We start from the raw sequence: 13,066 nt of genomic DNA, 5'->3' as shown, positions 1-13,066 counted from the left end.
ACATGGTTGCCTAAATCTGTGGAATGTTTTGCTAAACACTACTGGTGAAATAGTCCACATTAAGTCTGTAACTCCCTCCAACACACACACGTTTTTTTAACCTGTCCTCTGTCTTTAGTCTTTTACTCACTTGATCACTTTATGATTTTGCACTTTGACATTCTATAGATTCATTAAGATCTTTTATTCCAAGCACTCGGGCTTTATTTAACATGGTGATTAGCCAAAGTGTTATTCTGTTTGAGCTAAGTGATGACAGTGTATTTGATTGGAGCCTTGTAATTATTATTTTAAAATCAAAGTAATAGATTATGATCTCAAAATAGGAATGTGATCCAAAAGAATAATAGTAATTAGAAAAGCAACCACTTAGAAGAAAGTAAATGCCCCATCACAGACCACAGGGGCCTCTGTGCGCTGAGTCCCACCTACCTTTGCAGTCCCCTTTCCTACCGCACTTCTCCCCCAACCCCGCCCCTTCCTGCCCACGCTCCCACCCCACCCCACCCCCGCCTTGCCTGGACTAGCCTCACGTCAACCTTCCAGTTTGTAGAAGTAACTGTGTTCTTTCCTGCCTTGGGAATTGCACCTGCTGTTCTCTCTACCTGAGGAACTCCTCCACTAGTGTCTCCTTGGCTGGATCCTTCGAGTCTCACCCATAGTCTCGTCTCCTTAGGGAGGTTTCCCTGGCCACAGTGACTGCAGTCATTCCCACACCCCACTGCCTGTCCACACATAATGCACATCATCATCTCTCACAGCATCCTATTTATTTCCTTCAACATTAGGAATCCTAAGTTGTGTCTCCTTGGTACTTGTCTGTCTCCCCCACTGGACTCCAAGCTCCATGAGGAAGATGAAGACTTTACCTTTCTCATTCACCACTGCAGCCTCACTGCCATTCTGGCACCTGGCATTGAGTGAGTGCTCAAGAGGTGCTTGTGGTTGAATGAATGGAACATTCTCAGGTCCTAAATTTTTCTGAACCCATAGCAAAATATTCTATACTTAGTATTTCTATTATGATAACTCATTATCTTCCACTGGTTGAATTTAACCAAACTGTGCTGACTTTTCTCAGGCATATGAAGGATCAGAATAAGAAGGTGGCCAACCTCAAGCACAATCAACAGTTGGAAAAAAAGAAGAATGCCCAGTTACTGGAAGAAGTCCGCAGGCGAGAGGATAGCATGGCTGACAACTCTCAGCATTTGCAGGTGAGCCCAGCCTTCTCCTCTTAACCCTTAAATAATTGGAGATTGACTCCCTCCAACATATACTCCTTGCTGTGGGAAAATATGCATGGAAATGGTGGACTTGCCTTTGCTCTGAGTCCAGCACTAACAGTGTACTCCCAGGGAGCCCAATAGGTCTTTCCGAGTTCAAAGCATCATTTTCAAAATAGTGCCCAAGAAAGGCTGGCTACAGTGGAGACTACTAATGCTACACACAGTCTCTTGGTTCCTGTACCTCACCTTAAAAGGCAAGGGCTGCAGTTATAGATTTGGCAAGAAGCTTCAAACAGACATGTCTTCCTTTTAGAATTATATTGAACTCGTTTTGGTGTCAGAAGGGAAATGTATGAGTATTATCACAGAAAGTGTTTGGAAGAGGATGCATTAAACTGACTTCAGACAGTTTACAGAACTGGTTTTGTTTTGTTCAAAACTCCAAGGCTGTGATCATTATTCTGTCTTTTCTGTGGAATATAGTTATCTCTGAATGGATGGCCTATCTCGGAAACCAACCGGCTGATGGAAAACACCAATTTTTCCTCATTAACCGTCCCTGTTTTTGGCAAAAGAGCTCTCCCCATGTGTTCAATAAAACATTCAAGCTAAAACAGGGCATTTGCTTTGAAGTCCCTTTATGTATTCCAGTGTGCCTTTAAACAGAGCAGTTCAAGTTCGAGTTGGCCAGAGTTCATGTTAAATTCTGCTTATTAATTAGTGTCTTTCTCTAGTTATATATTAGGTTTCCTCCTTGGAGATAGAAGAAGTTAGATAATTTCAATATGTACTCATAATTCATTTTTTTAATTGACCAAAAGAGAAATAAATAATTATTCCAGAGTAGGAAATCCAAGGAAATGTCTTGCACAGAACATGGCCCACGGTGCTTACTTAGTCAGTATTAGTTTCTTTTTTCTCTGTGTCCTGGAGGTGCCTTAATGGTGTCAGTGAAGCCCCTTTACATCGATGCCTGATTTGGATAGCATGATAGTAGCATCAGGTCCTTTTTTCACTCCTGAGATCATCTTAAGATGGACTGGTAGTTTATTTGAATCCATGGCTTCCTCAATGTTTTTGACACCCAGGGTTTTGGTTGTTAATTCTCCCATGAATCTTATGAGATGTTATATTAGAGCCTACAAACTGAGATAATAATAACTAAAATTTGCAGAATTTTGTTGCCTTGTCAGACATGTATTCTTATTTATTCCTCACCAATAATGCTGGCAATTTTATATAAGGTAATACCAGAGTCTCAGAAAAGTTATGAAGTGGCATCCTAGTAAGGGGTGGACATAGATCTGACTTAAGGTCTTCCTGCCTTCAAGAAACTAATGTAGAGGAACAATAACAGTAGCGGGTACCATTTATTGAATTTTCAGTGTGCTGTGTACTGTGCTATGTACTTTATAGCACCTATTAAATTCTTATGTCAACTGGGTTAGTTGGGAGTCTTATTTCCAAGTGACAGGAACACAACAACTTGAACTAAGCAAAAAAAAAAAAAAAAAAAAAAAAAGTTGGGGGGAATCTGTTGGCTTAATAAACTGAAAAGGCCAGGAGAGGAATTCAGGTCTGACTACATGCAGATATTCAAGCAATGGCATCAGGAATCTGTCTTCATTCTACTCACAGGCATGCTTTGCTCTTTGTTGCCTTGAGTCTCAGGAAGGCTGTCCACAGTGATGCCAACTATGGCCACCAGCAGCCAGCCTACATTCTGTAAGTGCAGCCACCACAGGGGGAGGAGAAAGGATCTTTCTGAGTAATTCTAGCAAAAATTCAAAGGCCGATAGAATAAATAAATTGGCCAGGCCAGGATCAAGTTATATGATTACCTGGAACCTGGGGGGAAAGGGTTAACCTCACCCAAATCTGCTGAGCTGAGATTGAGGACAGGTGATCTCCCACAAGAAAGAGAGGAGTTCTGTTCAGAACAGGTGCTAGGCAGATAAAATCACAGAGATCCACTATAACCATAATAAGGGGTATATTCACTACCATTTGATATATGAGAAGAGGAAGGCCGTTAGAGGGTAAGTAACTTGCCCAAAATTATTTAGCTAGTAAGTGGCAAAGTCAGGACCGAAATCCAGATCTGACTGTCTTCAAATAGTGAGAGTTCTGGAGAATTAAGAGAGGAAGGTAAGAAAACTGTGGAGTGGCAGAGAGACTTCATGCGATAGATGGGATTGGAGGTGAATAAGTTTGACATGGAAGGAACAGAGCAGTAGAGAAGGCTCACCGGCCAGGAGAACTATCAGAGAAAGTACAGAGGCTGCAGAGAGCAAGGTACAGTCAGAGCACAAAACATAATAGACCAACTGGCCATGGTGGCAGTGAAGTTAAGTGTTGTTGTTACCTTTCTTAGCTGACTCTGGAGCTAGAGTGCCTGGGATTCAAGCTTTAAAATTTACTAGCTGAGTGTCCTTGAGCAGGTTACTTAACTTGCCTAAGCCTCCATTTCCTCATCTGTAAAATGAGAATAATAATTGAATCTACTCCAGAGTTATTGGGAGGATTAAAGAGTCAATGCATATAAAGAATTTAGAACTGTACTTGGCATATGCTATGGTCAAAATAAGTGTTAATGATGAACTGTTATTATAGTAACAAGGAAAAGATAAAAGAAACATTTTTTAGAATATTTATTACATGCGTGGGTATTTATATAGTCCTACTCCGATATGCACTGAGCATCAAAGTTTTTGTTTTTTCTATACATAGTAATTTTTTCTTTTCTAAGGACACATCTAGTTATGGAAATTAATGTCTTGTTTTGGCCCATGAACTTTTGTATAGCAGTATTTTCATAAGGGGCCTTGATAACTACCTCATAGGCATATTCATAAAAGATAGCATGGTCTGGAATTGCTTAGTTGCATTCCTGACCACCCCAAATAAAGGATAGCATTTGAAATGCAATAAAAAGTAATCACGATTAATTTTGATGAAAATGTCTCTGGTTAAGGTTAATCGAGAGTGAAACTCCCACTTTCCTGGATTGTTAAGCAGATGTACTCAGATGCAGTAATTACTGCCTTCTGAAGACAGAACTTTCCTTTCTGGGGGCACGTGATTTTTCAGTATTGCTGTTGTTTTAAGTACTTCCTGTTTATAAGTTAGCCTATTAATCCCTTTAAGTATCAGTCAACTGGGATCTGGTTTGGTTGGTTGGTTGGTTGACTGGTTGGTAGATGTGGGATTGAAACTTACTAAATGTGATTGATTCTACACCAGCATTTTGTAATGGTTGGACATCCTGACTTCATGATTTCAACCAACCAAATAGGTATTACATCCAGAAAAATCTCAGGTAAAGTACTGCCTGCAATAATAATAGCTGTTCACTTAGGCTCCAAAGAGAGATCAAAGAGATTCATCCAGTTGGTATGAAAATTGGAGACAAATTTGAATGTAGATAGAGTGACCATGTTATTTATTGTCCAAACCAGGATGTAGGCAAAAACTGGGCCATTTCATTCAAACTTAGAAATATAGTAATGCGAAGAAACGTTTCACAAACTCACCCATCTTTAGTTCCTAAGTTTATAGTTTTATGTCAGGAATTGCAAACTCAAATGCCTTCAGGGTCCAAGCTGTTCATATAAGTAAGAAACAGGTTTGCATGTAAGAAAATTTATGACGTCTGGTTCTTTCAGCTTGTATTTTTTTTTTTTTTTTTTGGTAGAGATGTATCAGCAATTGCCATAATAATGCTGTGTAGCAAATTACCCCCAAACTCATTGACTTTAAAGCATTAGTAGTTATTCTCACAGATTTTTAGGTGGACAGAGTAGCTCAGTTGCTCCAGGGTGGCCTAGTGTGGGCACGTCTGCTTCTCACTCAGGTCTGTGGGTGGCCAGGGCAGCTCTGTTCCACATGTGTTTAGTCCGAGACTCAGGCTGTAGGGGCATCAGCAACCCAAGGGAAACTCTTCTGATGACAGTAGCAGAGGCACAAGATGGTAAGCAAAAACATGCTAGGCCTCATAAGGCCTAGTCTTTAACATTATGATTTTTCACCCCACTTCAAGACACATGTATAAGCTAATAGTCAAGGATTGGGGAAGTGTACTCTGTCCATGAAGAGAACATTGTAAAGAAGTAGATACAAGGAAGGGTGAAGAATTGAGACCAGTCACTCAATCTGTTAAAAGAGATAAGATTTGGAGAAACATTCCTCTATTATAGGAAAAACAATAACATAAATATAATGAAAAATTACAGCTGCAGTGGCCTTAGTTTATGAATGTAATTGAGAGTGAAGGAGACTGAGGGAACTCAAGAGCCCATGCCTCATCGAAAGGAGTTGGAACCACTAAGCTTTGGCTGGATGTTGCCACAAAGGTGGGCGTAGGGTCGAGGGACCTTCTGTCTGTCATAAAATGTGAATTTTTATGTGAAATCCATGGAGTTGAGAAAATTGGTTCAATTTTTTAAAGCACTCTATGGGTCCAGTGAAGCACGTGCTGGTGAATTGACCATTGGTTTGCAGCCTCTGTTGCACAACCTCATGCTCTGATCCCACTGGTTTCACGTGGTATAAATAAAGAGACTAAGAGTGCACCCTAGCTAGATCAGCTTGACCCATCAAAGACAGATGGCAGTTCAGCGTGTTTGTGTGAGGTTTTTTTTTGTCAGAAAATACCTTGAGTAGCTTGAGTTATTGTTCCCCAGAGGAATACCCACAATCTATAGGAATAGAGAGTGTTCTTAATTTAAGTTCTAAAAAAATTTTTTTTGAGAATTGGCAAAGAGAGCAGGAAGGGAAAGATAAAGACCCATGGAGCTGAACTGTCCAGTGTTCCAATAGTGGCCCTTATTATTTTTAGCTCAGGACCTTGAGTAAGGCAGAGAATCTCTCTGACCCTCACTTTTTTCATCTGTAAGTGGGGATTACACTCTCTTCGTCCATGGGTGGGTTAAATAAGATGAGGTTTATGAAAGAGCCTAGCATAGTACCTGATGTGTGTGGCATTCAGTTATTAGAGCTTTCTCCCAGAGAGACTGATAATGAGCTTTTAAACATAGAAGACAGTGACCATTGGGAGTATCACCCAACAAATACTTTGCAATTATTTTACACTGATGAGTAATACAGATATAGAGCACACACCAGTAAATGAAAGTTTCCGATAAAGTATTAAAAAACCATTTTGGGCAATAGGAGGAAAGATTAAAACATTTTTCAAGTTTGTGTTGAATTGTGTGTGAAAGTAAGATGTGAAAGATCATGATTTTCTTGTATAATTCTTTAGAACTGTTTCCCAGGACACAGATTATAGAGCATAATATTTATGACTGGCCTTGGGGCTTTGGGCTTCTGTGTGTCCCACTAGAGCCCACATGAACATTTTTCAACAAGGTGTTTTGCTGAAGATTCACCCTAAATCGTCATTACCAGAATGGGGTGCATTCCCCACCCGCCGACCTCTAGCTATTTCTTGCTGAGTAAATATGCCAATTTGAAGTCCCAGTGGACATCTTTGTAGATTTTGGCTGCATTTTTCCCTGTGCAGCTTTTATCGAGTTAATGAACTAACATTCTAAGAAATACATGCGCCAATATTTTATGCTTCTTTTCTGTTGTATGTCTGCAGAATTCTCTTCAATTTATTGCTTGAAAACTAAAGTCTGTTCTTGTATGCTTCCGTTTCCAAATTATAGGTTCCCAGGGAACTGTAAAGTTTCTTCTCTGCCAGTGGTTAAACGCAAGTGTGATCAGTTTAAAAAGCAAATGAATGTTCCCATTTGTTCTTGTCCTTTTAGTAAAGTTCTAAAAAATAAAAAAAAACCTAGAAAGACAATTTTATTTTTCAATTTGTGTAGCTCTGTGCATCCATATCTTTTTTCCAATGGGACTTCCTTTACTTTGCTCCTCCAATTAGAGTTGGAATCGGCTAACAGAGGGAGTGTAACAAACAACATAAACCTCAAAAATGCATAGATTTCAGCAAAACATATAGTTCTTTATGAAGTTCCCAAGCTTTGCTAAGCTTTTTCTTCACAGAGGGACACGTATGTTTTAAGCAGCAGTTTTTAAGCCTCATATCTATACGTTCATCTCTCTAAGTCACTGAGTTAAGTTCAATTCCCTAAGCTTAAAATTGTTACTGTAACTGTGATCTATGTTCATGTGTTATGGTACACTTCTAACTACTGCCATTGGAAGAAACCTGACCAGCAGAGTTAAGAGATTCATCATTGTCAAAATATGATTATTTAGTTCCTAGTTTTCCATGGCTGTTCTGTTGGCATGGTGTAGAGTGATTTAGGAAGGCTCCATTTCAGCCGTCTTGTTCAACATATGGAAAGATGAGAAAAGTCATCCTAACATAGGTTTAAAAGAAAAATCCACATTTGTTCGAATTTTCATTAGAACTTAATATGATTTTTTTTAATACTCTGAGGTGTTTTATTTCTTTTGTCTTGTGATTTTCTACCTTGATGGGTAGAGATTGGGAAGTTCCATTAAATTACGGATAAATTCCATCGTGTTGTTGACATGTGGACTGAGCTTCATCCAACATTTCCAAATCTGTTCATGGTTTCAGACGATGAGAAATACTCAAGTATTTGCAGGTCTGTGGAGGACACAGAACATTGGCGAGGGGGACTGCCGGTTAGTACAGAAGTGCTTTCTTTTCTTGGGGATTTATTTTGACATTTGTTTTTCTTTCACACTATAATCCCCCACGAGCCAAAAAATGACTTTTGTTGTAGCAGGTCCCTGTAGGCATTCTCAGAAAATCTTATTTGACAATCAGTTTCTAGTAGCCTTGAGTTGAAGTCAGTTACTCTTTGTAGTAACTCATAGACTGTCAGGGGTGACAAGGCATCCTGTGCAATGTATTTGGGAGCTAACCATTTGTTACAAATGCTCCAAGAAGCCAAGTGAAATCATGTAAATAAAACTGTTGTATGTGGAGTTTTTCTTCTTTCCTCCCAATAAAGTATTACTTGTTTTTCCAGACGTGCAGTAACTTGCATATTTCTTCTGAGAAATGTCTTCTGCTTTTTCCTGAGGATTTGTGACCTAATCCTCCACTTCATATAGCCCCTCTGTACAAACACAATATATTTCTGTGGAAAAGAGAGGTTTACCCTTAATCAAGTGTTGCCTAATCTACCTACTAAATTACCCCCTGGAGACAGAGTGGAGTTCATTATTCTTTGCTGCAGGGTTTTCATGTTTCGCTCCATTTGTGCCTCTTCGGCAGTTCTCAGCAAAGTGGATGTTTGTCAAAGACAGAAGATCCTGCAGAATGAAATGCAACATATTTGTCAGATGAAATCACTGTTAAAATGGGAGTAGCGTCTTGAATGGTCTGGAATAACAAAGCTTGAGGGGATGGGGGCTGGAAAAAGAAATCTTGCTAGAATGATCTGATAATCTTATTCATTTAGGTGGAGGTTCCTTAGGAGGATGAGACTTTTTAAAATATTATCCCATTTTTGTGCCTTTGGTCCCAGAAATACAAATTGATAAGGGGAAGGCAACCTGCATCCTAGTATGATCTCCAGTGAGAATTAGACGCAGACATAGATGTGCCAAAGGAAGGGTGTGCTTCAGCTCTAGGGAGAGGGGGGCTTGCTTTGTAGAGTCTGCTTTTCCTCTGTTTAACTTTGACCTCTGGGTTTATTTTGAGGTGAGGTTTGGGCTGTAAACTGGAGACGTCATTTTTATATGTTTATTAAAATCACTGCTGGTGATCAAGTTAGCCAATAATAAGAATAAGGCAGCTCAGCTAGAGCCCTGTGTGCTTCTCAAAGTGTTTTCATGGGGTGATATTCCTTTCCCAGGTGAAAGTTTGTGAACCAGAAATCATGCTTTAAAAGCCACTGAGAAGTAAGATTTTTAAGGTGTGTACTTGGGAGTATGTTTTTCTTCTATTCTGCTTGAATCCATACCATGTGCAGTATAATTTTCAAAGTAGACACAATGAAGGCATTACTGAAGAACCTACACTTTGAAGGCAAGGGGACTGGAAGAAGAAAAAAGTTCTGATAGCACACCTTACTATTTTTTCAAAGGTAGAATTTACATAATAACTCGCGCACGTGGGATTCTGGGATTTGGTAATCCCTAGGGGCAATCGTGTTCAGCATGCATCAAAAAAGCCAGTCCAGGGCTTCCCTGGTGGCGCAGTGGTTGAGAGTCCGCCTGCCGATGCAGGGGACACGGGTTTGTGCCCCGGTCCGGGAGGGTCCCACATGCCGCGGAGCGGCTGGGCCCATGAGCCATGGCCGCTGAGCCTGCGCTTCCGGAGCCTGTGCTCCGTGACGGGAGAGGCCCCAATAGTGAGAGGCCCGTGTACCGCAAAAAAAAAAAAAAAAAAAAAAAGCCAGTCCAGTTAAACCAGCTCTTCCTGGCCAGGGTAATTATGGCAGGCTTACCCTGAGATATGGCTACCAGGGGTTAGTTATGGGAGCACCTACAGATCACAGTGCATGTCACCCTGACATCAATAACCTCTTTCTGATAGATGTTGGTATTTCAGACCATCGCTGGCCGACGTGGAGACCTGGGCATGGTTAATTTAAAAAAATGTTAACTTTGACTTACAGCTTGTCCAAAGCATTGCTAAGCTATATATTCAAACACTCCAGATTATGGAAATGACAATCAATGACATGGGCAATGATTTAGATGGAAATCTTGCAGAAAGAAAATACAACTCTAAAATCTTGTTCCTATTCACTTAATAGTCTCTCCTGTAATACGTGTTTGGGAAGTTGGTGATCTGGATTTATGACATTTTTAATTTCTTCTCTGGTATTACACTCTCCCTCACTTCTTATTTATGTTGCCTGAAAAAACCCTGCAAGGTTAAGCCATCATAAGTTTTTCTTACTAGAAAGGACCATAGACTTTGTTTAATACAAGCCCCTTGTTTTGCTGATGAGGAAAGTAGGGCCCAGCAAAGGCAAACGACCTGCCCAAGATCCCAGAAGGAGTTATTGGCCAAAGGAAGACCAGATCCCAGGCCTTCTGCATTCTTGTCCAATGCTGTTTGTGCAGACCTCTGGTTCCATAAGATACATCTGCCTTTAGTAGGATTTGAACCATTAACCCAAAGGTCCAAAGATCAGGCCTGTGCTCCCTCAGTGCTGGATTTTAGATTGACTGTCTAAGACAACATAAAATTACCCCTCACAATAAGCTAAGCTTTATGCATATTTTATAAACAAGATATTCTGTCTTCTCCTGTTCTCTCTTATGTTTTTAAAATAGAGTAAATAAAGAAGTGGCAAATTGGCAGTGAAGAAAATTGCTATGAGAACTGTCTATGAAGCTTAGGATACTTTAGATGATAAATAAAAATTGGTTTAAGTTTTTCTATCTTTGCCACTTTTTCTCATTCACAGAGTCTGGTCACCCATAAAGAGACTCAGGAAGTCTCTTATCATGGAAGACAAGTGTGGATTGCTTAGAGAATTCAACAGTAACAACGATAGCTGCTACTTTTTACTGAGCAGTGAACTAGGCCAAGGATAATGTCTTTGGTTGAGTTCCTTGGGAAATTTAGAATCTGAGATTAATGTGCAGGGGGTTGGTTGGGAGGGAAGCAGGATTGGGCACGGGAAGAAACTGAACTGTAATGTAGTTGCAGCAAAGGCCTCAGCAGTTCCTATCAGTTCCTCTGGAGTTGGGGTAGCCGTTTGGATGGAGTTGAGCCCAGTTGAGATGAGAGGGCTGGGCCTTTGTAACCCGTCATCAACAATCAATGGATGCACACAACCCCTGGGGAGGGCAAGGCGGCTCTCAGGGAGGGCATGTCCCTGGCAGCTGGGGAGCGAGTGCCTCAGTCCTGAAGAGGAATCTGGGCAGCGCACCACTGCATCTACAGCAAGTATCCAGTATGTACGTTGCACTCTCCCCTTTGACACCCGCAACAGACAAACACATCTGATCTCAGGATTCTTGCCCGCCCAGCTTTCATAATTTTCTCAATACAGGCAGCTGTTAAAAACCAAGCCTAGTTGGCCAAATTGCTCTGTATACACATTGACTTGTTTGAACTTCCCAACAAACAAATCAGATTGCTACCATCTTTGAAGCCATTTTTACAGGTGAGAAGATTGAGACTTGGTGATGTTAAACAAGAGAAAGAGCTGGCATTTCTCCTCAGGTCTCAACTACAGTAACTATAGCAACAGTGAAAATAATGGTCAGGCTACTCCAAAAACAGGTAGAAAAGTTAGATGACATAACCTTGGGTAAGGAGGCTTCACATGGATTTTATAGAGTACTGGTTAAACGTCTTTTAATTAATGGGATAGACTTAAATGCTTCTTAAAAGCATCTAAAGCTCTGCCTTCATGTTGCCTCAGTTCAGCAAGCAGTCCCACTGATGTTTTTTGAGGACTTTGGTGGGCCAGGTGCTGTGCTACCTGCTGGGCATTTAACAATCAGTATGATAACATTCTTTTACCCTTGAATATCTCAAGATCTTTTCTTCTGACTGAAGGTGTTTTTCCCAGGCATCTTATTTGCAGCAGCTTCTGTAAGTAAAGTAGAGTGTGTTCCTGGGCTGTTGCTTGTTCTGGGATGGAAGGTTTGAAAGAGGTAACAATGAGGATGCTTCTGTAGCTGCAGACTTGGTGGGCCACAGCAGAAGCTCCAGAAGGCCTTATGTAGCACAGCTCTGCAGTGGGGCTTCTAGTGTCTGAGTGAGCGAGAGAAGAAAGTACCAAGGGAGTTGAGGATCCGGATTCTATTCTAGGCTCGGTCTATAATTAGCTGTGTGACTTTGAGCAAGGGATTTTTGTTCTCTCCGAGTCTGCTTTTTTGTCTACAAAACAAGAGGCTTATATTGGGATAAGGGCCCTTTCAACTCTGAAATCCTGGGGTCCTGGGACTAACTGAAGGATGCATACATGTGATGAATTAAAAGTGCCATCTGAGAGGGTAGTTCATGGCCCCACTGTCAATGCTGCTGCCCACACAGAGCGTTCGTGTCAGTGGTAGGGGTGTCTTCGAGTTGGGAATCCAGGAAAATGGGGGAAATTCGTCTCCTTCAGTACCAGTCCTGTAGTATAATACGTGGTTTTAAATATAATTTTTTCGAAGAACTCATTCTGTTTTCCATCTGAATTGCAAGGACTGCCATTTTTTGAAGACTTTTGTAGGGTGCACTAAAATATTGTTTTCTTTCTTTAGAGTAGTGGGTTATAATAATACATCCACCAATTGTTACTTTTTTGGTATAAGATAAAGATTAGCACTGTGACAGTCTGGACACAAGATAAACAATGCAGGAACTCCTCAGAATTGACCTACTTGGGTTACAGACTTATTTCTCAAGGGCAGGAGCTATGTGGCTTTTAAATGTAATTATTTGTGAAGTAGACTATAATTTTAATAAGCCACTATGTCAATAGAGGCTATTTCCCCCCCTCAACTGTGTGGGTCCTACTGAGCTGTGGGAAAATAGAAAGAGAATAATTTGACAAGAACCTGGTTGATATTATCTAGGTTTACATTTCCCAAACACATTTATGAAAGTGAAGTTCTATGAGATACTATTAGAAAAAAGTGTTCAGTTTGTCAAATGCCTTTGGAAAATAATAGGTACTATCTCCTTCACTTGCAGAGTCACGGTGCATATTAGCATATTAAAGACAGTGAGAAGTGCTGTGATCAAGAAAACTGTTTAATGTTCTTTAAAATTTCTCCAAACCATTTGACAAAAGAAATCCCCCCACCCCCGCCCCTGAACATCTATTAACATTGCAAAGAATTAGTATTTTATGAAACCTGGGCAAATGCTGATATAGGCAGTTTACAATGCTGATAGCTGAATTTTGCAGTCAGCTCTTTGATTGCAG

At 40.5% G+C, this 13,066-nt stretch overlaps 1 protein-coding gene across 1 annotated transcript in view; it reads left to right on the top strand.

Moving 5' to 3' along the window:
• ERC2 (ELKS/RAB6-interacting/CAST family member 2) overlaps nt 1-13,066 on the top strand; it is a 750,321-nt gene that overhangs the window by 477,047 nt on the left and 260,208 nt on the right. The window contains exon 12 of the mRNA XM_060021473.1: nt 1,082-1,217. Within this exon, the coding sequence (XP_059877456.1) occupies nt 1,082-1,217 (136 nt within the window). The remainder of the gene's footprint in view (nt 1-1,081; nt 1,218-13,066) is intronic.

Source organism: Delphinus delphis, chromosome 10, assembly GCF_949987515.2.
Source record: "Delphinus delphis chromosome 10, mDelDel1.2, whole genome shotgun sequence".
In the NCBI taxonomy this organism is placed as follows: domain Eukaryota; kingdom Metazoa; phylum Chordata; class Mammalia; order Artiodactyla; family Delphinidae; genus Delphinus; species Delphinus delphis.
The sequence above is the reverse complement of the archived record's forward strand: the minus strand, read 5'-3'. Positions and strand labels throughout refer to the sequence as shown.